Here is a 27,417-nt window from a genome sequence, read left to right as displayed (position 1 = left end):
GTCAGGTTAAAGGATCATAAGTATTCATATGATAGGCACTGACAAGATGTTTAATTTTTAAAAACAAGAAGAAATTGTTAAAAAGTCAAAGTAGAAATTCAAAATTGAAAAGCAAAGTCCTTTTTAATTTTACTCGATAAAATAGTTTATGTCATTTTCCCCCAGCATATTTTAGTACTACTATTTAGATAATACGGTAATTATCTGTTACATACATGAGAACTCTGTTTTACTCTGCATTTTGTAGACAATAATTTTATTGGTGCTTTGTGACAGATAAGAATATTTTCAAGAAGTTACTTTACAAAAAAATTACCATATGGAATTTTAATGCTTTGTAAAACATAAGCAAATCTTCAAAGTGCCTAATTTAGTTCTAGTTCCTAGGAAGTAGTTTATTAACACAATAGATCATAATATGTGATTTTTAAAATACTTCAGAATGTTTAATATTTGAGCATGTCAGCAAATAAAAAAATATAAAAACACCATCTATTGACACTTGATACTTTTACATCTGGGGAAATAGTCACAGTGATACAAATTATTTCCAGAAGGTTCTACAAGTTACCAATGGCAGAGACAGGAACAGAATCAATCCAATATGCAATGTATCATATATGCTTATTCCTTATATGTTCTCAAGAATGTATTAAATAATAAGATGAAAAAGATTAAAAATATACATGTACACATATATGTACTTAATATTCTTTCCTAATAAAGAACAAATGATGTTCTGAAAAAACATAGGATTCCTTCTTTTTAAGTGCTAATAACTTCTTTCTTTAACTTCACAGGGAATAAAGTCTTTATTGAACTTATGTTATTAAAACTTGTGGTCCTGCCTGTTAAATGGTTTAGTAGATCCAAGACATCTAGCTCTGTCCCCATTTATTTAGCTACTTGTTTTAAACAAAATTTTCTCTTGTTAAACTTATTACTATGCCATTAAAAATGTGTTTGTAAGGCACACTTTATTATAAAATAAAAAAAAAGAGCTGGTTATTGTAATTCTCACTGCACCCATATTGAGTTTACATTTTACTATATATGGGATCCAGGTCCCTGGTTTATTTGTTTGTGTGTTGTGGGGGGACTATTGTGTATGGGTGCATTTAACAGTAAATGACCTAAGAAAGCAGATCCAAATGTCTGTTCTACTTAAGTCTCAAAAATTTTGCTACTTATCTTTAAATATACCTTATTATTTTCCCTTCAGAATATATATTGACTTTTATAATATTTTAAGATCTGTTAAAATTTTCGCTTTTCATGATTTTACTTTGTGTCAGTGCCAGAAACGAATTACTTCTATAAATTCTACAAATATTTTTACTTGTTTTCTGCTAACATAGTAAGTCTCAGGCATTTCCTGCCTAAACCAATAATAAAATCTAAATAAATAACATACCTTTAGGACCTTCTATCCCATTTCTGTCATGAAGGGATTCATATTGAACAGAAAGGTAAGGGTGATGAAGTTATTTTTTTAGTAGGTGTTGAATAGAAAGAATTGACTGTTATTTTAAGTTTTAGGAGATTTTACTTGTGACTTCTGAAACATTTGTGCTGTGGGATATTATGATTCCCTAAGATTAATTGTGATGGACATAACTGATAATGATTAAAGAAATGACACTCAGGATACAACTTCTTAGCTTCTTAGTGTTCCTTTTTTTTTTTAATGTCTCATAAGATGATATTCTAATGGAAAATGCAGATAGATAAAATTCTAGAAGACTTTGAAAGTCTCCCAGATTAAGTTTCTTGACTTAACCCAGGATTTCAAATCATTTTCCTATTTTAAGTAGTTTATTGAATTTGGGCAGATGAACAAATTTTTTAGTGTATATTTGTCAGAACTATCCCCAAACATTAGTTTGTAAAATTTAGCAGGAAATTAGGCCTTTGTTAGGCAACTTATTAAGTTTAGCCCCTCAGTGAGGTTCAGTTCTCCAAGATCTATTTGAATTTTGCTAGCATACCAGATAAATACACACACACAAACACACAGGTCTTCATGTTATAATGCATTTATTTGCCAGGTATTTTCTAGTGTTTGCACAATGGATCATATTTTAATATGAATTTTTTTATCTGTACTACTTCTTAATGTTCTTAAATGTTGACAAAAAACAAATTCAATGTCTGTGGGTCAGCTCACTAGCAAACAGAAAGATAGTAGAAATATTATCAAGTTCAAGTGCTATTCCTTTATTATAAAATCTATAACCACTTAAATATTATTGTTGCACTTTTCTAGAAAGCATGAACAGTTGCTTCATTGAAAGCATAGGAAGGTGATGAAATTAGTGCAGACGTTTCTTGATCCAAACTTGGTTTAGCTTGAACCCTTTTTGCAATAAATTTATGTGTGATGCTTTTAAAATAGGTATAGTATGATTCAGTATTCCAGGCATCCAGAACTTTGTTTAATGGGATTTTGAAAGTTATATTTACCCTACTTAAATGATGAGATACCTGTTGAGGTGGATTCAGCAAGTGTTGTCAAGATAATCCTAGTGTCAGGATTGAAAAGTTCTTATTCAAAAGGAAGTAGGACTGGATGAAGTGTACCTGTAAGACTCCCCCTGACTACTCAACAATATCTTATTTCTAGATCTTTTAAGAGAGAACTGTAAATTTGTTCTTTCAAATGTAATCTATTTTGATTTTAATGGCTGGGTTTGAGATAATTGCTGTATTAACAAGAATCCATCTATGACCTATTTCTTCCTATTTGTAAAAGATGAAACCCCCTATTACATATAGAGATTCCCAAACCCCACCCCCCCGCAGCAAATGTGGCTTGCTAATGCATGTTATTAATATAATTATGTTAATGTTAGTAATAACAGTCAGTTAGTGAATGCTTGAAATGAGTCAACATTCTTTTCTTTTAGAAAAATCCAACTTAATCCTCAGAGCAATTCTGAGATTTGATTATTGTGGATGCTATTATCTTTAGTTCAAAAAAATCCTTGTACTCATTTTACTTTCCCACATGATAGTTATGCAGAATGTCAATGAGTAATGGCTTTTAAAAGAGAAAAGAGTCTTTAAAACCATTTAGTGCTTTTTATTTTTTATAAGAGATAACTGAAGACTTCTTTTCCTGGCTATGATATAACTTCTTTCTGTAAGGGGTCAGCAACTTTGTTTTGTGAAAGGCCAGATTGTCAATATTTTAGAGTTTGTGGGCTATTTAGATCTTTTCTGCAAACATTTCAATCTACCTTTAGTAGAGTGAAAGCAGACAGACAATATGAAAATAATGGTCCAATAGAATCTTCTTTTCAAAAAAAACAAGCAGGAGACTGGCTTTGACACAAGTTCTAATTTTCCTTAATTTTGGTTTAGTTATAATCCTTCATGACCCACTTGCCATAGTTACTTTAGTACCTTTATGTAATATATGTTATAGACTTATATTCTCGTTCATCAAGTCTAATTAAAATATTACTCAGTGGCATTTCTTTTGTTTTCATCTGTACTCTCCATCATCCCTCTCCGTTTTGAAAGGCATGTTCAGATGCATGCAGTTTAATCACTTGAATTCATCTTCTTCCTCTATGAACTGTACTTCTTAACAGTCTCCCTTTTGTTTAAAATTTGACCTCATTATGTTAACCATATTTTGCTCATTGTGAGTCTACCAATCTGCTCTTTTTATTAAAAATTTCCAGAATCTCCAGGTAGCTGGACTAATCTACATTTCCACTAAGCGGGTTCCTTGTTCTCTATATCCTCATCATTTTGATATGGGTCATTCTCACAAGTGTGAGGTGATATCTCATGTGTTTTTCATTGGCACTTCCCTGATGGTAAGTGATGAGTGTTTTTTCAGGTGCCTGTTGGCCATATATTATGTATCCTTTTGAGAAGTGTCTATTAAGTTCCCACTATTTTTTGACTGGGTTGTTTCCTTTCTGTTGAGTTGTAGGAGTTCTTTGTTGATCTTTGTACATTAGCCCCTTGTCATATGTATGATATGTAAATATTTTTTCCCATTCAGTATGACTTTTTTTTTTTTGCTTTAATGCTGATATTTTATATTGTGCAATAGACTTTCAGTTTGATGTTTGTTCAGTTGTTTATGTTTTTTTTGTTTCTCTTGATGCTATAGAAAAATCCACAAAGACATCATTGGAATCTGTGAAGTGATATGTGTTTTATGACTTCAGGCCTTGCTTTCAAGAATTTTATGCATTTTGAATTAATGTTGGATATGGTGTGAGATAATGGTCTAGTGTCATTCTTTTGCATGTGTCTGTCTGTTTTTCCCAATACCATTTATTGAAGATTTTCCTTTCTCCAAAGTATACTCTTTATTTCTTTGTCATATGTTAAATGTATGTACAAATGTAGGCTTATTTCTGGTCTTTCAGTTCTATTCATTTGGTCTCTGTGTCGGTTTTGACACATAGTGCCATAGTATTTTGATTATTATAGTTTTGCTGTACACTTGAAGTCTGGTAATGATGTCACCATTCTCTGTTTATGTTAGAATTGTTTTGACAATGAGGTGCCTTTGTGGTTCCATATGAATTTCAACAGTATTTTTTCTTTCCTGATATTTCTTTAAAGAATATCATTGAAATTGTGACAGAGATTGTCTTAAATCTGTATATTATTTTAGGTAATTTAGGTAAAATGATTACTTTAAAAATAGTAATTCTTCTAATCTATAAGCATATATATCTCCATTTCTTTATATGCCTTTTCCTATTTAACAAAATCTTTCACCTCCTTTGTAAGTTTACCCCTAGATATTTCATTCTTCTAGAGAGATTTAAATGGGATTGTTTCCTTGACTTCTTTCTTTTATTGTTTCCTTTTCTTCTTTCTTTCTTTTATATATCTATGAATAAAACTGAATTTTGTGAGTTGATTGTATAACCTCCTACTTTACTGTACTGATTTATTGTTTCAGTTACTTTTTTAGTGGTGTATTTTGGATTTTCTGTATAATTTGTCAGGTAATCTCCAAATAGTGATGGTGTTACTTCTTTCCCAATTTGAATTCCTTACATATATTCCTCCTGACTAATTTACGAGCATTATTTTTTTTTTCTTTTAGCTTATGTGTACATTTAATTCTATACTTAATGTGAAACAATCAGGTATTTTTTATTTATCAACATAGGTTTTACTATTTGGAGTAGTTATAATGTACTATTTTAGTATCTGTATGTGCTTTTAATATCTGACTGTACCTGAAACAGTTTTAATTAAATGTCCCATCTTTGATTATATTTTGTTTCTTAGATTCTTATGAATTATTTGTCTATTTGTATTTAAAATGTTTAATGTGGGTTTTAAATTTTTAGTTAACTTGGGAAATTTTCAGCCCATTATTTTAGCAAGCATGCTTATTTTGTCCTTTTACTTTACTGTAAACTACAATTAACCTCCTAACCAGGCTGTTTGACAATATGTATCTCACCTATGTTTACTTTTCCTTTGAGTTTTTGAAATCTTTTAAATTTTAAGTAGTTTCTATTGTTCTGTCTTCAAGTTTACTAATATTTTCTTCTGCAATATCAGATGTTATTAACTCCTCTGTGTGTGTGTCTATGTGTGTGTGTATTTAATCTTATATGCTTTCACCTATAGAAATAAAACTTAAGAATATTTTATATTCTCTTTTTCTCTATTAATCTTTCATAAAGCCTTTTGAGTAAATACAAAACTAGCATAATAATTATTTTAATGTTATATGTAATTTTTTTATGTTTGTATTCTTAGTTATTTTGTTTGAAATTTTTTTTTCATCATAATTTTGTTAGACCTGGTATTTACCTTATTGGATATTTTTGAGCCTCCCTGAACTTTGTTCTAAGATATTGTTCATCGAAGCATTTTGATTCTTTTAGATACTGTCTTTGTGGTGTTTTATGTGGAATTAATTTGCATATTAATTATAGGGCTCCTCATTCCCCACACTCGAAGCAAGTCCTGCTTAGTTCACAAACTCATGCCTGTATATTAAGAAGGGTTTCAAGTCCTCCTGATGTCTGTGACCACTATTCTCAGCTCTGGATGTATGTTAGGCATTGTTCCTTCTAGTCTTTATGGGAGTCTTTCCCCAGACCCACATTGTTTTTTCAAATATATGCTGTGATCAGTAGTTGCCTGAATATGTGAGTTTCTCTGGTAATATTCAGAATTGTTGTTTAGTGTGCCTTTCTTCTTTGACACTTTGCCTTGTGAGCTCCCATCACCTTTCCCTAGGTTCTTAAACCTAAACTTCCACTCGTGATGTGACATGGTTTGGAAACTGTTTTGAGGCTATAGGTGGGGTGAGTAAATGGCTCATTTTATATGTTTCTTTACTCTCATAATGTCCTTTGTTGCCTAGTGTATCATGTCTTAAATAGTTTTCTTTCAAATTGTTTCTGTACTTTTAACTTACGGTAGTAAAGTAAATTTGGTTTCAGTTACTCCTGGTCAGTTGGCTACAAAACTTAAGCTGGGATCAATATGAGTATTTTCACACATTGATGTTGATCAACATAAAATTTTGACAAATCACTTAATTATTAAAAGATGACCTACTAAATTCAGGGAAGAATCACATGCTTTATTTATTTTTTTAATAGCTTTATTTTAGTGATTTATATTCTCTGACTATTTTTTCTCAGAGAAAATAATCATAGATTTATTTGTTTAAAACAACATTAGCTAATGAGATTGATGCTTCATATTAATCATTGGGAGTGTTTTTAACTTTTGATTCTAAAATTAGTTACAGATGGTACAGATGTTTATGTTAAATGTAGATATATGTAGTGCTTATGACAACGATGTCATAATGCAACATTAGCAACGTTATGTTCATATAGGAGAAACTACCATGTTAAATAATCTGAAAAAACATTCACTTTGAAGGTTTTGTTTTATATTTTTTAAAAAACATTAGATTTTTCTACGACTTTATAAAATATGATGTTCTGGTTTCATTAATTTAGTCTTTGATCTTTTAATAAGGATCTGAACAAGATGTGTACACAACTGTAGCATTTGTACTGATACTAGAAAATCCATTTACTTTTTAATTCTTTGAATTAACAAAAGCATTTAAGTCTATTGTATGGTAATGTTTGAAGTCAAAATACTATTTATTTTATTTACTACCTTTTGTTAAATGTCATTTCTCAACCTACTAGTTTTGTTGGTATTTTGTTTTGTTAAATTTGTAAGTGAGTTGTGAAGCATTTGGTTGGAGTTTCCATGATAGCTTATAACTTAATTAGCTTCTATTCATCAGAATTATAAGTTGAATTTCATGATGGCATTGATTTAAATGTTCTAAAATGAAGTGATTCAATATTAAAACCTTGTTTTTTTCTCTTTAAAAAGTACAGTTCATTAAATTAAAGTAATTTTTAATAGAATCCATGTAATTGAAAAATAGTTGAAGTGAGATGAAAGGTTTTGTAAACTGTTTTTAAACCTTCAGATAAACTCTCACTTTGATCTTAGTATTGACTAGTTTCATCAGTTATTAGATTTCCATTATACTTCTTTTGAAAAGTGATGTTTTGAAGATGTTGGGTCTAGTTCATACAGCTTACTTTTTCTGTACACATATGTAAATAATTTTGTATATCTATTGTGTGGAGTCAGAGAATCTCTGGCCTATCTACCAGTTCTTTCTAACTCAATTATTTGATTATTACAGAACTTTCATTTTGACTATCCTTCCTTACACTTTGGTGGGCATTAGGCAAGCAGTGCTGTATTTAGATATAAACTTCAGCTTTACAAGCTTACTTTCTTCTTAGTCAAATAAACATAACCTATTTCCTTCCTACCACGTGTCCTAACTCCCATTTCAGGCTCCTCTGTGAACACAGAACATGGAAGGAGATGAAAGTAGTAAATATGGACTTATGGAATATCCCTGAAAATTCCTTTATAACGGAAGAGTAGTATATTCAGCAGTAGTTATTACCTTTTATTTAGCGTACCTGTCTTGAGAGAAAAGTGAAAATCACATTTTAAATTTTAAAATATTAATTGGAATTCAATCAGGGGCCAGGAATATATTATATGATTACTAGACAAATATAAAGCACGTGTAGAACTGAATCTAGAAGACATGGGGTACAGGGGAGCCTTTTCCAAGCTGCAAGTGCCAGAAATCTTGCCCACCCACAAAGCCATGAAGTTACCCACATTAATTGTGTAAGCAGTATAGTATTTGATAGGTGGAAATTTACTACCTTTTTTAAAACTGAAAGATACCAGTGTGTATGTGGGGGGGGCTGGTATGAAGATATATTTGTCATTTGTATGTATATACAAAAGTATTAAAAATGATATCCTAAGTGGCTCATTCCATTTTTACTGTAATTTTTATATAGCACATTATAATGCAGAATACCAACATGATGTAGTTATAAGCAAATCTGCAGAATTTAACCTAAATGAAATGCATTGCTACATTTCAATGTATACAACAGGGACAGGCTTAATTTTATTTTATTAAGGCAAAAATATTTACATTTTTCCTGATCTATTATTGCCATTTTACAACCTTCTCATGTAGTTATATAAACTTCCCTGATTTTAAAGTTATAGTTGATTGTGTAACTATACCAACTGAATTTTTTCCCTTGAACTAAGTAGTTTGTATATTTTAGAAGTTGAAAATTAGCACTATGTAAAGTATATGCTTCTATATTTGTAATAGGAAGTACATCGACTAAAGATTGTCCTTTTTTTTTAAAATGGTGACAGTAGACCCTTTCAGATGGTGAAAGATAATTTTGAAATAAATCCTAGTTTTTCACCTTAGATTTTTGTCAAATGATCAAGTATTTCATAAGGTCAATATCCACATCTGAATGTTTTTAAAGGTAATTATATCAGCTGGCAAAATGTTCTGCACATGCTGAATATTCTGGAAAAGGACTTGTATTTTTCCATATTCTGTTATTTCATTTCTTAGTTTCCGTATAGCTTAAATACTTTGGCTTGCTGGGATAACAAACACAGTTTGTACATATGTCAATAATTTACATAGAACTCACTTTTATGCAACATTTTTTAAATTCATGGAATAGATGGTGAACAGCATTAATCTGTTTATTTCTTTTTTAAATGCCATTGATGTTTTCTTTCTGAGGAACTAGTATTTTGTATTTAATAGATCTGTAGCTCAAGTAAAAATGTACAGTCCCTGTTAAGAGTCTCATAACTTGGTGAGAAATTTTAAAATTACAATACCATGTCCTTCAATTAATCTTGAGATTTTTGCTATAGTTTTTCTGTAAGAAAAATTACTATCTATGTGACTTGTTAGGTTCATATGGTATAGATGTGACGTCAGCTTCTATGTCCCTTTTCCTACCTTAGTACAGAAAGTGGATGTAATTATAATCACAGAAGGAAAGGTAAAAGTCCTGAACTTGACTGCTAACCTAGAAACAGAAGTATTTATGACATTCTTTCAAAAAGAATCTTTGTTCCATCTTTATTATATTGTAAGAGATTTACAGGGAAATATCTCCCTTTGTTTATGCTTTTGGAAATGGTTTTCTTGTAATTCAGTCAGTTATTTTGCTTTTTTGTATATTTAAAGCCATGTTGTTAGTAATAAATAAGCTTGATTATTATAATTTTTGTTGTTTGTGGTATTATGTCTTGTTTCACTTTATATGTATTTTTTTCATCTCAAAGTCTATTGTATCATATATCGCTACAACCTTCAATTTTGGTAATACTGATATGTTACATCTTTTTAATTTTTATATTTTTCAGGGTAAAATAAATTTTCTTAATTTTTCTTAATAAATTTATAATTAGCATAATATATTTTTCTTAAAAGCCTAATTTAATGCTCTCTATTATACTTATGAAAAATTAATGATTACATTTTTTTAACTCTTTCTTTCTACAAACTTATTTTTTTTTCATTACTCTAGCTAGCCAGTTGTTTTGCTACTTTGTTTTCCTGTATGTCTTGCCGCATTGTTACACACAATCCCTTTCTCCCTCTGCAAACTCAGAAACTATAAAATTTAGTCATAATACATCTTTAATTAAATACTACTACTTTTTAAATATACATAATTATAAGTTAACCAAGGGTAGGGTTTCTAATTTCTGTCCTGCAAAACAAAACATAGTTTTTTGCACTCATTAATTATCCATTGAACATTCCCATTCCAACATAATTTATTCTTATCTGGAGTTTTAGTTCTGCCATTTTTAATCTCCCAAAGTTGTTATTTACTTACACAATGAATAATTAATATAATTAATGGACATTAAAAATTAATGTTAGGCTCTTTTAGGAAAATTACAATGAACACCTGTTCTCAGTTCTGACTTCCCAGAGTTGCTCCCCACCCCTGGCAGCTCCTCTTCTCCTGGGCCAGTCTACTGGCAGCTTCATGGTGCAGTGCTTCATCCCTGTTGTATCCTGTCATTTCTTCTCCTGCTAACTTGTTACTGACATTTCTACTTTGCATTTCTGTGCAGTTTAGTTCTCTGGGGTGTTGTAACTGCAAGTTAGAATGGTCTTATCTTTTTTGCACACTTGGTGATAATTTTTCCCACAATCTAGCTTGTTACCCTTCTCAGTGTGAGAGAATTTTCAGAACTCAAATTTTGGCAGGACAACTCTTGTTAAACAAGCAATGTCTGTTTAGTTATCTATTCTGACTGGTGACAAAGTTACCTAGATTATGCATTGCAGAGCTCCAGGGCATTCCATTTGTGGCACTGGTGTTTCATGGTATCCAAACAATACAGGTAATTACTTAGTTAAAAAGTGAAAGAGTACTGTGAAGATTCACCCCAAACAACCATGTCCAGTGCAGATGGTATAAGGCTTCGGATCTGTACCATGACAGCAATTTCCAAAATTGCCTCGAGTTAGAGAATTAGGCAGTTTTTTGTTGGCAAGCCGACTGCTAACACTTTTAAGTTCAGCTTGCTGTTTCAAACTCATAAGACTAAAAGTAGCATTTGTAACCCTAATTTGTCCATCTTTTTTAAAAAATACAAAATATGAAGTGTGGCTCAGCAAAGATGCATTTATCTCTTCAGCTTTCACTCTTAAGCTTGTAATCTTCTGTTCGTATAGGATCTACTTTTTCTTCCGCACACCCTGTTTGGCTTCTCAGAAGTGAGAAGGTGGTGTACCCACCATTTTTAAAAAAGGTTTGACCTACAAATGGGAAGGAACCCATCTTGTTGCAGCTTGTGTGAATCAGCTTGAAGGTCCTACATAGGGTACAGTTTTGCAAGTTAAATAACACTGAAGGTAGGCCAACCATTTGAAGCTAGTCATCATTCTTCCAGCTTATATTTTTATTATAAACAGTGCTGCCTGGAAAGTTGATTTCACCTGTGATTTCTGGGTGAAACAACTGTATGTGTATGTCTTCTGTTAATTCTATTTAAAGAAAAGTTTCAAGAAAGTTATTGAACAGCTACTAAATTATATTATACACACACACACACACACTTATATATATCACATCATTACATAATTAATTTTTAAAATGGATGTTATATAATTAGTTTTCCCTGGAAAACAAAATACAATGTGGTGGGTGAAATGAAAAAAGAAAAAAAAACTCATCCCCTTTTTTATGAACATAGATGCTTTGATGGGTATTTTCTAGAATGTTTTAAAGTAAGTGTATTAACTGGGCTTTTTGCGTCAAGAGCTTCTGTGGCCTTGATTGTGCTAATGCAAGAGGCACTTGGGAGCATGGGCGCGGAGCACGGGTACCTGATTGTGGGCGTGCACGCATGCGCAAGTGTGAGCACCTGCGCGGAGAGCTCAGGGATATAAGAATGGCGTCACGCAGAGCGGACAGGAGGGTAACTACAGGAGATGCATGACTACAGAAGAGGTGAGACAGAGAGAACATCTGAGGGAGCCTAGAGAAAAAGTGTAGATTTTCCTGGGGGGCTGGGAGGCTTGGTTGCTTCCCTGAACCTGGACCCCTGATACTAATTTGGTCTTAGAGTGTTAATTAACATATGCTCATTTACGTATAAGTTGCTTAGTTTTTCACTGTTATTGTGACTTATGTTTTTTATGTTGCCTAAAAGACAGTGCCCTAAAACCTCAGTAATTTTCCATGCTCAACCCCTTACAATTTAAATTATTTTTTAAAATGTTATTTGAATAATTTCAAGGAGAGCAGTAAAAGTGCTATTTAAAGTTCTTTTGAATTTTCATTAAATATATCCTTATTTATTAGATATTAATTATTAATTACTTTAAAAGGGATTCTTTTACAATCATAAACTTATGTACTTAGATATTTCTTTGAGTTTTAGTTTCTTTATACACACTCACAGAGAAATGTTTTTATCTAGCCTAGTTTCAAATTAGAAATATATTAAGTTGAATGAATTGATGGAAGCATGTTTTTTATTACATTTGACTGACACAAGTCAGAATAAAATATTATCCCACATTTTTCTAGATTGTGTTTTTAATGAGTGTTTACTAACTTATATATATGAGGATTTATTGATCCTATTAAATATGACTTGAAATGATTTACCAGATCAACACAAATTTGTGAGAATAGTTGCAATATTAAAATAATGTGTTTTGGGCCCTCCCTGGTGGCGCAGCGGGTTAAAGCACAGCACAAAGAAGCTTAAGCCACTTCCACATGAGTTCGATTCACGCCTTCCCGTGAGGAGATCCACATGGCGAGGCAGACCTCTCCTAACCCGCCCGCTGCTCCCCTCAGCAGTATACTTTGTAGATCTGCCTGTTCTGCTCCCCACTCTGTCTCTGGTGAATCCTCGCACCCTCCGCATCCCTGGCCTGTACCCCAGTTCTGTATGAATAAATAAATAAATATTTAAAAAAAATAATAATGTGTTTAATTTCTCTAATGTTATGTTTTTCAAAGGAAAGTAAAGGGAATAGTGTTCTAATTGTCACTGTTTTAATTATTTTGCAGGTGCATTTCCTTGATTATAAATCAGAGCCTTTTGGTGAGAAAATGGAAAACCTAATGCAGATTAGGAAATTTGCAAAGGAAGTGAGAAAAAGAAATATTTTACTATGTGGTCTTCTCATATATTACCCACAGGTAGGTAAAATAGTCACCTTTCAGAGTGAATGTTTTGTAGACTACAATTTTAATGGTCAGAACTTGATTTTCTTAAAAATAAAGACTATGATAAATAAAAGTCAGTCATATTTGTAGTAGGTAGAATCTATAGGAGAAGGAAAAAGCAAGTGTTATAACTAGTGATAAAAGGGTAAATTGGAAAATATTCACACTTGTTATCCCACATAGGATTGCCAGCGTTAGCAAATTAAAATACAGATTACTCAATTAAATTTGAATTCAGATAATTTAACTATGTCATAAATTTGGAATTTTAAGTTCAAATTTAACAGGATTTGTGTATGGTAATACAGTAAAACCTGTTTCCTCATTTTTCTTATGTCTTGTTTCTTTTTTCACTCTTCTCTTCCTGAAATTCTGCCAGTTTAGTTCTATAAGCACTTTTCCTGTTTGTCTTAATTTTATTCAGAGTCTCTTTTTGTGTTCTCAATTATTTCATGGAATATAATTTTACGAAAATTCCTTGTTATTCTGAAATTCAAATTAGACCTTTTATTTGCTAACTCTGGTAAACATTGTACAGTGCTGAACAGAAAATTGTTAATTTTTGCACATCATAGTTTGCATGTTTGTGAAGTTAAGTACTATGAATATGTATGTAACGCCTTACAAGTAAAACCTCCCTGATTGGAAAAGTGGCCTTGTTGGAATGGGAAGTACTTACAGCCGTCTGTGGTATCTGACTCTTGATATGTTGAGCAAACTTTTCCCTGTTAATTCATATGTCTGCTAAAAGTGAGAAAGAGGTCATCCATCAAGGCTTTCAAGATATGTCTTATGACATTAGGAAGCTAAAAGCTTACTTAGTTTCTTGACTCTCCTTAAAAACAATAGTGAAGATATTCTAAATACATGAGAATGTTTAAATAAAGAGCTTACTTTTGTCCTGAAAGACACAGTGGAGTTGACTCTTACTTAGCTGTAAATTTCAGTGTGAAATTCTGTCTTAAAGAGCATGTATTTTACTACCCTGAAATAGTCACCAGGTAGGACATTAAAGGAGGACCATGGTTAAAAATTTGGGGAGGCATCAGCGAGTAGTTAGAATTTGAGTGGGTTCCCACAGTCTTTTGTGCAAATGAGCATTTCAGCCCCCAAATTGGGGAGAAGGAGCATATATTTTCCATTTGTTTTAGTAACCTTTTAACCATGGACTACTCACCTGACTATTGTTCCCTAAAAGATACCTTGGAAAACTCTTCTCAAAATAGGGGAGGGAAGAGCATAAGGGACTGTGGTGATGGGTTGTGGGTGTGGTGTGGGAGAATGATAGGGCCTATACCCAAAGGGAGGAAATCAAATATAGTCTAAAATTTAGCAATAATATAAGAAAAGAAATCTATACAAAAATACATTGCAATACCCCATCATGGAATGTTTTTCTACTACAGTAATAATTTTTTCATCTAGTTAAATCAGTATATCCAATATGGAGGGCCTAATAAACAGGCATTCTCTCAAAAGTAAGTATGTGTGAGATATAAAAGGTGGAACTGTTCACTTTATTGACTGTTGATTTTTACATTTCATTGTGCTCTGAGATAGCTTTTTGTGGTGGTAATACTTTGGGCTTTGTTACCAAAACCAAATCCTCCTTCTCTATGATAGCTAAGTGAGTTTTCATGCATGATTAATATGTATCCTCTTAACTCTGGTCAGGCAAACATTTTTCATTAGACATAGATAGCAGTAATTGCTTTTTCTTTGGATAGGTTTTCAGTTTGTTGACAGCTCCTCCTTGAAATAGAATATGTATTGAATTGAGTTTAATATTTGTACTGTACACATGGTCTTTCCAGCTTAAAGAAGACCTTATGTATATATTTCTGTTACTATAGTCTTGATTTTTTTGGCTGTACTTTGATATTGATGTATATGATGCTTATAGTTAAATAGAATTACTTATGCCTTTTAAATGCATGATAGTAAAACTACTTGTATTTGTGTAGTTCCATACAAGAAGGACTTTCTGTGTTTGTTGAATTCTGTTGCATCACTCCTTCATTGTTTTGTTTTGTTTTGTTTTTTTGGTTCAGAATATAGTATATAAGTAACTAACTATAGTTTCTCATTCATAGTTACAAATCTGATGTTGCCTATATGTTCTTTACACTTTTATATAAAATTGATTTGGAAAAGCATAGTACTGATTGCCGCTTAGTATTTGTGAAAGTTCTATGATCTCAGTGATCAAGTTCTGACTTAAATCATTGATAAATACATTTAAGGTATGATATTTCAGTTCAGTTTCTCCATGTTTCCTTTAATGATATAAGAAACTGAAATGCTTTAACTGTAGGTACTAAATTCCTGAACTAGATCAATGTAGTAAAGTAGTAACTTTATTTCAAAATTGATTTTAGAATATTCTAGTAGCCATAACATAATTTAAGCATTTTTAGTATTTCATTTTTGATTTTGCTATAACGTTGATTTATATACTTGTTTGTATATTAGAAGTGTAGAATCCTTCCTCAGATGTGGTAACCATGTGACATCCATAACCAAGATACCTGTCCTCTACCACCATACTCCATAGCACTCCCTCCCTCCCTGACTTTTGCCCTTCCCCCTCCACTGTTCCCTGTGGCTTTCTCTTTAGTATAGTCAGCTTTGTAGTGTCAGTATTTAGATCCCCTTTATCTGACTCTTTGCTTTGTTTCCTCATATCACACATTCAAATCACACTATTTAGTATTTCCCTTTCTCCTTTGACTTGTTTTGCTTAGAATAATCTCTTCCATCTCAATGAATGTTGCCACAAATGGCAAGAGTTTATCTTTTTTGACAGTTGAATAGTACTTCATTGTGTATGTGTAAAACCTTCCTGATCCACTTATCTGTCTTTGTCCATATAGCTTGTTTCCATAGCTTAGTTATTGTAAATAGTGCTGCAGTGAACATGGAAGTGCATGTTTTCCTTTGAATTAGTATTGTATATATGTGTATGTGCATGTGTCTTGATAGTTGGTATATTATATGGCAGATCCATTTGTAATCTTCTGTTTACCATGGTGACTGGCCTAGTCTAAATTCCTACCAACAGGGTAGAAATGTTCATTTTAAACTACTAGCTCATCAGTACTTGTTGTTTTTGGCCTTTTCGATATAGATGATTCTCACAGGTGTGAGGGGCAGCTCACGGTGGTTTTGATTTACATCCCCTAACAAAAATTGATGTTGAACTTGTGCCCGTTGGCCATCTTTATGTCTTTTTCAGAGATGTGCCTCTTTAACCCTTCTGCTCATATTTTGATTGGATTATTTTTTTTCATTTTGTTGAGTTGTATGAGATTTGTATAGATCATTGAAGTCAATTCATTGTCAGATGTGTGGTGTGCCCATATTTTCTGCCATTCATTGTTTTAGTGATGGTTTGTTGTGCTGTGCAGATGCTTTTTAATCTAGTACCAGTTATTCTTACTCTCTTTTGTTATCCTTGTTGCTTAAGACAGATCCACAAGGATACCTCTGAAATCTGTGATGGAATATATTGCCTGTTTTTTCTTACATGTGTTTATTGGTATCAGGTCTTAACATTCACATTTTTCATGCATTTTTAAAAAAAATTAGTTTAAAATAAGCTGTGGGTAGCTTTGATTTAGACTTAAAGATCACATGACTAATTTCCTGACTTTCTTACCTAATTCTCATGTTCCTCCTTTAAAATAAATTAGGAAAGATTGGAAATTTATACTGGAAACTAGACACACAGCATAACTACCTTTATGAGCTGCGGATTTAAATCAGGTCTAATCTTTGCCAAAGTAACATAGACATGACATAAACAAGTTTTATTGTTTAATCATGATAAAGACTCTTAATTCCTTTTTAACTATTACACTTTTAATGAGTTGACATTGGTTTATAATACTACCTTTAAGTTTTAGCAATATAACATCACACATAGATATACCTAAATACCAACACTAAACCCACCATCAGTGGTTTAGTGATACTCATCTCTACCAAATTGACCATCACCAGCTATTCTCCAATACCCCTTTCACTTTTTCTCTGGAAACCCCTATTTTGTTATCAGAGTCAAAGAATTTTTAACTATTATTTTAAATTTGTGCATAGAATATTACTTTCCAATCATCCGTTTAACCCTATGAAAATCATCATTGAATTTTATGTCATAATTATGTGTTTGGACAATGTGTTCTATTTTATTTGAAAATCTATTTCTGATAATAGGGCAATGGCCCTATATAGACTTAATATTTCTAGCAGTAATTTTCAAGGCAGTAGCTTTAAATTTTAGTTTTAATTCTAGTAAATGTGAAATATTTTCAAGACTTATACATTCTTGTGAGAATATGTGACTTTCATGACAGTACAATTTTTAAAGTCATTCAATTAATAAAATTCTGTGGTAGGTTCCTACTTAACCTTTATATTTTATATTTTCAGGCCTTTATAGATAGAAGCATGCAGGTCCTCTTAATGAAAAACTAGTTATATGACTGACAAGTAATAGAAGTTTTTTTAGACTTCATTTTAAAATGTAGAATTTAGAACTTCTGTATTAAAACTTCTATTGTAGTACATGATGGAGACAGGTGTGCAGGTTGTGTCAGGTGACATCATTGAAACACAGACACACAGAAATTCTAAAAGTGATCCTAGGTTTTCTCTCCTCTTCTAATGCGAACATAATCATCACTGTACTTTTATTCCCCTGAGAAATTAACCATTTTATTTCATAAGTTCTATTATCATTCTGAAAGGGAATTCTTCTTTTTGTTTTTGATAATTTAATAAAATAGAAGACAATGAGGGAGCTGTTATGGTCTGTTCTGCCATTAAAATAGAACCACAGTCTGAGAGGTTTATAAACATCAGACATTTGTTTCTCAGAGTTAAGAAGACTTAAAGGCTAATATCAGCTTGTCAGCATGGTTGAGTTATGTCGGCTGCAAATTATATTTCCTCATTTCTCACCTGGAAGAAGTAGTTGGAGGTTCTCTGTGTTCGTTTATTAATAAGAGTACTAATCCTGTTCACAAGAATTCTACTTCCTTGACATAAACAAAGATCTCACTTCTTAGTACCATCACATTGGGAGTTAAGATTTCAACATAGAATTTGGAGTCAATACAAAATGTCTAGTCATATTGAGGAAATTTAGTGTCCATCAGAGAGAAGGTAAAGAAAACATTAAACATGTTTGCATGACAGATAATATGTATCCATATTCAATTTGTCCTGTCTTCTATGAATCTTCACTCTGCTGGATTTGAAATGTGGGCAAAAGGACTTTGGACCACAATATTTGGCTTAGTGAGTATTTTTACAAGTTGGGTTCATTGGAATGGATGTTTTAGTAGGCACAGCTGGGGAAAAAAAAAAAAAAAAGCCCTGGAGTGCTGGAGTGGTAACACAGTAAAGCAAAGGAGTTAGATTACCTTCTCCCTGTGTCTGAATGCTGCTTGTCCTGTTCTTAAAACTGCAGCTCTGAAAGAACAAAAAAAGGAAGCATCTTACAAAAGTAGTTCTGTCCTTTTTTTTTTTTTTTTTTTTTTTTTTAATAATTACTTGTAAAGAATTTATGAGGATCCTCTACAAACCTCCAAAATAGGATGTGGAATAATGAAATGAAACTGTTTGGCAACAACATTAAATTAGATAAAATGGTTTAAATTGATTTTCTGTCACAAAGTATAAACGAGTTCTTGATTAGTTCAAAATTGTCCTCTGTTGTCTGGGCTTAGAAGGTTTGGTGTGTACTGTAAAGGACATCCGAAAAACATCCTTGACTATAAATCTCTATGTAATTACTTCAGATGGAATCATAAAGAAACATTTAGAAATATATGAACAAGCCCATGTGCTCTAGAATAACTTTGTGCTAAAAGACTTGGATTTGTGGCATAAAATTGACACCAGTCTTTTCCTCTTAGTACTACTACTTACTGATGTCTTCTATTCATGAGCCATTTAAGTGTGCATTATGATTGGACAATGAGTAGGTCAATGCTAACAAATAGGAAGTTTATTTTATTTTTCAATAAAATACTTGCGGGGAGGTTGCACTGAAAGCTATACTTCCTACAGTGAGCAATTGCTTGGGGTTTAACTGGGAGTTATTTACTAAGCACACAATTCCTTCCATCATACTGAGTCATGTTTTATGCACACCAAACAGCATTTACAGAAATCCAGAATCAATTTTTGATGTAGAATGATCATGAGACTAAATATTTTTTTCAATATTGCTTTGACTTTTATTATTTAAACTAAGTCAATCTTTGGGAAAATATGAAGATCATAAAAGATTATCTTTTCAAATTATTGTGTAATCTTGAAACCCAAAACTGTTTAGGGAGTTTGTTTAACTTATTTGGCATACTCATTAGAAAGATTGACAGTACTGTATTGTACTCACACATATCTAAATGAATTGGAATATTAGATACAAACTTCTGCTTAGATCTCCCTTAATTTTTTCTTTTGAATAAAAGAATCAACTTGATGGGTGAAAATAGCCATGGAAAATTCTTAATGAATTAAATCTTTTAACAATACATCAGTTAGGTATTACTGCACAACAAATTACCCCAAAACTTAGTGACTTAAAACAACACTTATTGTCTCAGACTCTGGGGATTCTGAGTCTGGTTCTTTCTCAAGGCTGTAGTCCTCTCATAGGAAGTAATCTGCATCTTAAGTCACTGAACTGGCTGTTAAATAATTCATTTCCTCTAAGTTTTGCACTGAAGCCTCAGTTCTTCACTCTTCTGGCCTCTGTCCCTTGTCATGACACCTGTCTTTAGAGCATCTCAATACCTCAGAACAAGCAAGAGAAAGAACCAAGGCAAAAGTCAGTGTTCCTTAATAATCTCCAAGTAATATACTTTTACCTTTACTGCAGTCTATGAATTGAAAGCAAATACTGAGCTCCACCCACACTCAGGGGAGGTGATTAGATGGAGCCATAAGTACTGGGAGGTGGAGATCAATGGGAGCTATGCTGCCCACTATGATAATACCAAGTGACCATACTATAGGCTAAGTATTACATTTCTTGCTACATACTTCATGCAAATTAGGGCTATGTAACCTAATATGAAACACACAGATCATATGCACATACAACAGTACACACATGCTATTTTTTTTTCTTTCTTTTTTTTTTTTAAAGATTTATTTATTCATTTACACAGATCTGGGGTACAGGCCAGAGATGTGGAGGGTGAGAGGATTCACCAGAGACAGGGGAGCAGCGGGCGGGTCAGGAGAGGTCTGCCACGCCATGTGGATCTCCTCCGGGGCAGGCGGGGATCAAACTCATGCGGAAGTGGCTTCAGCTTCTTAGTGCTGTGCTTTAACCCACTGCTTTAACCCACTGCGCCACCAGGGAGGGCCCTATTTTTTTTTTTTTCTTAACACACGAATAGAGTAATAACAGCTGGAAAGGCTTAGCAGGGAGTCGGAAGGCCAAAGATGTAGAAACTCACTTCAGTGTTATCTGAATAATTGCTTTTACAGAGCCTAATTTAGGTCGGATAACTATCAAATACATATGAACATGGATTTAAGGAGAGGTAATATTATTTTGATTCATTTTCATAAGGCTAGAATTAGAAAATAATTGCTATAAAACAATGGTGTTATAGTTGAACAAATTAGAATCTTAAAATATTCCAGAAACATACGTGTCTCAAACTGGAAAAGCATTTCTAGAAAAGAGTCGCTATAGTAAGTCAAAGGAACTAGAATAAAAAGGAGCTAATAATTGTGATGATAATCCCAGGGAGGCCTATTTGTAGACCTGTAGAACATAGTGAGAGAATTCACTGGGAGTTGTCTGATTTTCTAGTAATTATGCCCTAATAAAAACCCTTGCTCTAGCACATCAATGAAAAGTTGAAAATGGAGCTTAACTTCAGTCTTTGTCCAATTTCTTTATTTTGACTAATGAAATAGAAATAGACATGACAGATAGGCTGAAAGAATAACTGAATTAGTCCATGCAGAATGGAGTTTCTAATGCATGTTATTCTAGTTCCTTCAAATGTGCTGTATATATACTGCTTAGCAGTTTTATGTAGGCTTTCCTTAAATAACATTAGAAGGAAGGAGATCTCTTTCTCTGTTTGTTTTCATTTTATGGAACACTAATTATCCAAACTGCAGAAGCAGCTGTACAAAGAACTGAAATTGCAGTGTTTAGCTGAATCTAGAGAACATTATGTGTCTGCTAAAGGACTTGAAAACATCAAGTAAGCTAGGAAGTGAAACTAGATAGGAGACATGTGAAATCACAATAAATACAAGATTTGATATTTTAAGACAATGATAACAAGTCTGAATACTTTGATATATTTGAGGCTTATTGACTGATATTCTATATTAGATCAAGTGTAACATTTCCAAAACTAAGGGTTGTACAAGGAACATTTTCCAGGAATGAGAGTTGGTTGTATGTAAACTCCTTATTTTCTGCGCCAGTTAGTATTTAGAAAAGGTAATAGTTTATAAAAGTAGAGTACATGTTCATTGTCTCTGAGAATCCTATCAGTGTTTCTGATTAGGATCACAGTGGGAATATAAAAGGACTTTCTCCATAAGAATCAGGAAGATGAGTAATGTTTGGCATATAGATTTGTGTATAGAAAACAGTAAGCTTATTAGACTTCCACTCATCTCATTACTCACCTTTGACAACCAGTTAAGAAATATATTTTAATTAAGTTTCAACTTCCTTTTACAGGATGAATAATTGTAATTATATACTGATGCTATTAGGAAATGAATAGGTTTAATAACAAACATATCTATGGTAACTCTTAGAATTTATATTTTCTTAAAAGTTATTTAACAAAGACCTATTCATGATTATTGTTTTTATGTTTCAGTCATTTATATTTTGTGTGTTTATAATCACAATGTCATTGATGAAATGCTTTGTTTGTCATATACAGAATATAAAAATATGAAGAAACAATGTTCAGAGTACCACAGCTAATTTGCCATTATTTTTCTGTTAAAATCATCTATTTTAATATTTCATTTTTTATCCCATTTCCTTTATTTTTTTTGTATTATGTACTAGATAATTCTTTTATTTTAAAGAATTTTATTTATTCGTACAGAACTGGGGTACAGGCCAGGGATGTGGAGGGTGAGAAGATTCAACAGAGACAGATTGGGTTGCATAACAGGCAGATCGATGAAGTACACTGCTGAGGGGAGCAGCAGGCGGGTCAGGAGAGATCTGCCTGCCATGTGGATCTCTCCCCGGGCAGACGGGGATCGAACTCATGCTGACGTTTTTACTGTTTAAGCTTCTTAGTGCTGTGCTTTAACCCGCTGCACCACCAGGGAGGGCCCGATAATTCTCTTTTATTTTTAAAAAGATTTATTCAGTTATGCATACAAGAACAGGGGTGTAGACCAGGGTTTGTGTGAGGGGGAAGCGGATTTACCAGGAATAGATTGGGGAGCATAACAGGCAGATTACTGACTAAGGGGAGTAGCAGGCAAGCAAGATAGAAGGGATCTGCTGTGCAATGTGGTTCAACTTTCTGGCCCAGGATCGAACTTATGCAGCAGTGGCTGGTGACAGTTTGATAGCCTAAGACTCAACCCTGGAGCGCCAAGGAGGCCCTCCATTTGCTTTTCAAAGATGTTTCTCAAGGTGTATTTGTGGTCTTAAGTTCCTCTAAATCATAGTAAATTTCACAAAGAAGGTACAGAAATACATGCTTTACTTCGTTTTTACTGTTTAAAATAGAAACTTTTTCACTAGACATACAAAGAACAATGAATTGAATTTTTGTTCATGGCCTTGCAAGCTGAGATTGAACAAGTATGAAATGTTTTAGAAAAGGAGACATTATCTACGTAGTTTATATACCACCTGATGGCATGTATGTCCTTCTGTGTAAAGCAAGATAGCAAATGACAGTTTCAGTCTCTGGTGAGGAAATAGTGTGGTATAATGATACCAACTGCCAAATTCCAAACTTCATAAAAATCCCTTTTATTTACTGTGTGAATGTATGTGTCTGCATTAAACTCTATTTTGAGTTCCCTTCTAGTGAAAAGTCAGGTCATTTCTTGCTCTTGCACAGGGTGAAGACTTCTGTTCTGACTGTTTAGTTTTGAATTTTAATAGGAATAATTATTATACACTATATATATATATATATACACTATATATATATATATATATATATATATATATATACCCGGATTTAAAATAATTGTGCCATATTCTTTACTATCTTAATCCTCTTATCCCTTTATTAAACATCTGACTTCATAATTTAAGATGTTTTGATGCAATTAAAGGATTTAGGCTGTTCAGGGAGGGTGGTCTCTCTCGTTTTAATTTAAGAAAGCCCAGCGCTAGCACAGACTTAGCTAGTATTTTTCTGACCCTAACCCTGATAAGAAAAAATAAACTGAAAACCTACAGAAGTTGCTTCAAATCTAGTTACTGTATTCTCAGATATGGCCCATGGAGACCATAGACATGATCCCTGAGTCTGATGTTTAGTTGATCTTACATAACTTTTCCAAAATCTGTTGATCATGGGACAAATATCTACTAATTTCAAACTTTTCTGAAACTTGATAGCAGTTTCATCACTGGTGGCATTGTTTTAGTTTAAAATTTTACAGTTGAAAAACTAAATAAATAAAACTGGGGAGGGCCTTAATAATTTTAAACAAGTGACCTAGCCAGTCTATTTTCAGAAAGCCTCATTCATACTTTGTAAAATTGTACACCCTGTTTTGTAGCTTCTGTTTTTCTTATAAATTAAAAGAATACCAGATTTTGCCAGTAACATCACAAGAACATGGAATTTCTTAATAAACAGGCCTTCTCAAGTTAAGTAAATCCCATCTGAATGCATCTTACCTTTCCTTAAATTTTTGTGATTGCATTAAGGGGTTGTGGGAAGAAAAGTTTTCATGTTTTGTTTTTAAGTATGTGCAAGACATCTTGAAGTCAAAGGCTGTCAGAGATTTCATATTTGCCCTCAGGGAAAAGTTTCAAGAAGGAACTACATCAGGTTGATTAGTTGTTAAAATGTATAACTTTTTTAAAAAAGGTTATTTTTACTGTGTTTACCAGGGGTTACTTTTACTATAGCAAATGTGGTTCTTCTTGTAAATTCATGTAAATGTTTAATGGAAAGTAGTTATTTTGCCTTTTGCGGTCAGTGAAGCTGGTTCTGTGGAAACTCCTTCTGAGATTATAGATCTTTTCAGCTATTATATCTTTGCAACTTTATTTAGTAGGGAAGCATTGTGCTGCAAAAAAAAAAAAAAAGTGATCTCATCTATTCTTTTGTGAATACTGAACTGTCTATCTAAAATGTATGTTAAAGAAAATAATTAGTAAAATTAAAAATTGATTACCCAATTACTATACCTGTTCTTGCATCTTGATGAGCTTTTCTAAACTAGATATATAAAAAAAGGATTGGATGGATTACTCCCTGCCTGCCCAAAAATTGCAATACTTTTCTTCCATAGTATAGGCCAGAGAGGCTGGACAGATAAGACAGTAGCTTACTATGTTATGGGCTGAATGTGTCTCTCCTAAATTCTTACATTGAAATCCTAACTTCTAATGTGATAGTGTTAGATAATAGGACTTTTGGGACATAATTAGGTCACTAAACTAAGACATTTCTATTACCCAAGACAGTTTTCTATCTTGGTTCATGTGTAAAGTCATCTATGTCTACAGGATATAAATTTGGGTGCTTGTTTATTAATTATGAATTAGCATTATATATTTAGGGGACTTGAAAGCACAGCTTGACATTTTCTTAAAATATTGCTATTCACAGTGATATTATTTCTAATTATTTGTGAAATGCACTGTAAATTGTATATTATTAAAGTTTCAAAGTTTGGGAAAATTAATAAAAATAACTAGCTACTATAATAATATTTGTTTTATTTTAACTTCCACATGCTCCCTGGGAGAGGTAGTGAATATATAGTTCCCTGAATGTCACTTATTTTTGTTGCAGTGGAAGGAAATTGGTTGAAAACTTCGGTTCTACCTTATCTCTCTAACTTGTCATAATTGTCTTTTTCCCAGAAAAAAAGTGTGATTGTTCATTGTTTTCACTCTTCATTATATTGCTGACTTTTTATTTCCTTTATCATTATTGGTTCTTTAGAGCTACAATTTGTATGGGATATGTATTTTTATGCTGCATGTGCTTTCTCAAGCAGTTCTGTCACTTTCCATACCTTTTTGCTATAACAATAGAAAACAACATTATATATTTTTTTAAAGATTTATTTATCCGTACAGAACTGGGGTACAGGCCAGAGATGCAGAGGGTGAGAGGATTCACCAGAGACAGAACGGGGAGCAGAACAGGCAGATGGACGAAGTACACTGCTGAGGGGATTAGCGGGCCTGTCAGGAGAGGTCTGCCACGCCATGTGGTCACCTCTGGGGCAGGCAGGAATCAAATTCATGTGGAAGTGGCTTAAGCTTCTTTGTGTTGTGCTTTGACCCGCTGCGCCACCAGGGAGGGCCCCAACATTACATATTTTTAATGTGTATTATTGTTCATCACTTTCATCTCTAAAATGAACCTATAGAAGGCAGAGGGGAAGGGAAAGAGAGAGAGATACATTGGTTCATTGATTTCTGGTACCCACTTGTATATCTCTGGCAAAAAGTAATTCCTTAATCACTATTTACTGAGTGAATAAAATATTCTAAAAAAATGAACAATTACTTGTAGTTATTATGTCATTTTAGATTTGAGTATATTTTTCTTCAAGTACTAAATTGTTGTGATGGTTTCTCTTTCTGTCGCAATTACTGTGTTCCTGAAATATGTACAGAAGGTTAACAGAAAAGTGGTTATACCTTACAGTTAACATTACTGTGAATTGAATTGATAGATAGAAACTTTAGTAGAAATTTTTAAAAGCTTTGAGAAATTTTCACATAAATCAAATGTGACTATACTGCTATTTAATATAAGGTAGTAAACTTAGAAACTTTGATACTATATTATTTTATACTAAATGGGGTATGTGTTTGTGTGCATGAGTATTCTCTTGGTCTCTTCTGTTAGCTTACAGGATTCATAATTATTTGAATTCATTTACCTTACAATGAATTTTTAAAAAATATATTTATATTTACATATGTGCTGAAATTATATTCATTCTTAGGCACAACTCACATATATCAAGGCAAAAATGTTTACAAAAATATAAAATAAAAAATTACTTCTTTTAGTTGAAAGAGTTCAGAACTAAAATATTCCCTGGTAAACTGTTGTTAAGCAACAAATTTTTATTACCATGTACTGAATGATTCTGATTCAGGTTTTGTATGCTTTCCTTACCATATTACCATGTGAACTTTCATTGTCTGTTGGGTACCTTCTTTGTTGCTTAAGGCAATTGATGATAATGCCAATTTGTAGAAATTTTACAATATTAGACATTTAAGTATACATAATATTTAGATTTGTGTATTTACTACAAAAAATTTCATTATATTCTAGAGCATCTTAACATACTATAATGTAGTTGCATCAGATTAATTGTAGGTTACTATTCAAATTAGGCAAGGAATTGCAAATTTAGTTGAATGTCCAGAACTGCAAAACTGTTACAGAATGTGAATGGCCTACAGAAAATACTGATTTAGGTGATGTTTAAAATATTTCTATATAATCACTGTAAATGTAGCTAATATTATTAAATTGTGCTCTTTATCATAGACTTTTTTAAAAAAAACTGTAGATTTGATGCTTGTAGATTAGCATTTCCTATCTCTAGTGTGAATGAATGCTTTTTAATAGTCATAACATTTAGCAACTTATAGTTACACTGAAATATGAATTTGAATCACTACCATAATGACCAAGCTTCCTTAATATTTAAGCAGGGTTAATTTGCTTTTTACATAGGAATTCATGTGAGGTCATAGAAATTCATTTTTCTATAATAATGTAACAGCATTTTTGATTGAAGTCCAATTTGTTTTTGAAGTCTGTAGATATTTAAGGTGATGGTATTGGGATAAATTATAGTGGAATGTTTAATTGACTTAGGTCGATTATATTAATAAAACACATTAACCAGAAATATCATTAAGTAAATCTGATACAGTGAATTCTCTAACCAATACAAACATGTTTCATCAACTAGGCAATCTTTATTGAAGCCAAAAATTAATCTTAAAAGCTTAAAATTAATTTGTCTCTTGAGTAACATAAATTCTATCTGAAAATATCATTCAAGAGAATTATATATGTATATATATATTTTATAATTTTTT

The 27,417-nt window shown here is 32.3% G+C and overlaps 1 protein-coding gene across 1 annotated transcript in view; it reads left to right on the top strand.

Annotated features, from left to right (window-relative positions):
* ISPD (isoprenoid synthase domain containing) overlaps window positions 1-27,417 on the top strand; it is a 229,437-nt gene that overhangs the window by 124,116 nt on the left and 77,904 nt on the right. The window contains exon 9 of the mRNA XM_004677120.2: window positions 12,954-13,085. Within this exon, the coding sequence (XP_004677177.1) occupies window positions 12,954-13,085 (132 nt within the window). The remainder of the gene's footprint in view (window positions 1-12,953; window positions 13,086-27,417) is intronic.

This window comes from Condylura cristata, unplaced genomic scaffold (assembly GCF_000260355.1).
Source record: "Condylura cristata isolate star-nosed mole 26May11 unplaced genomic scaffold, ConCri1.0 scaffold00005, whole genome shotgun sequence".
Taxonomy (NCBI): Eukaryota; Metazoa; Chordata; class Mammalia; order Eulipotyphla; family Talpidae; genus Condylura; species Condylura cristata.
Note: the sequence above shows the minus strand (reverse complement) of the source record. Positions and strands in the feature narration are given on the sequence as shown.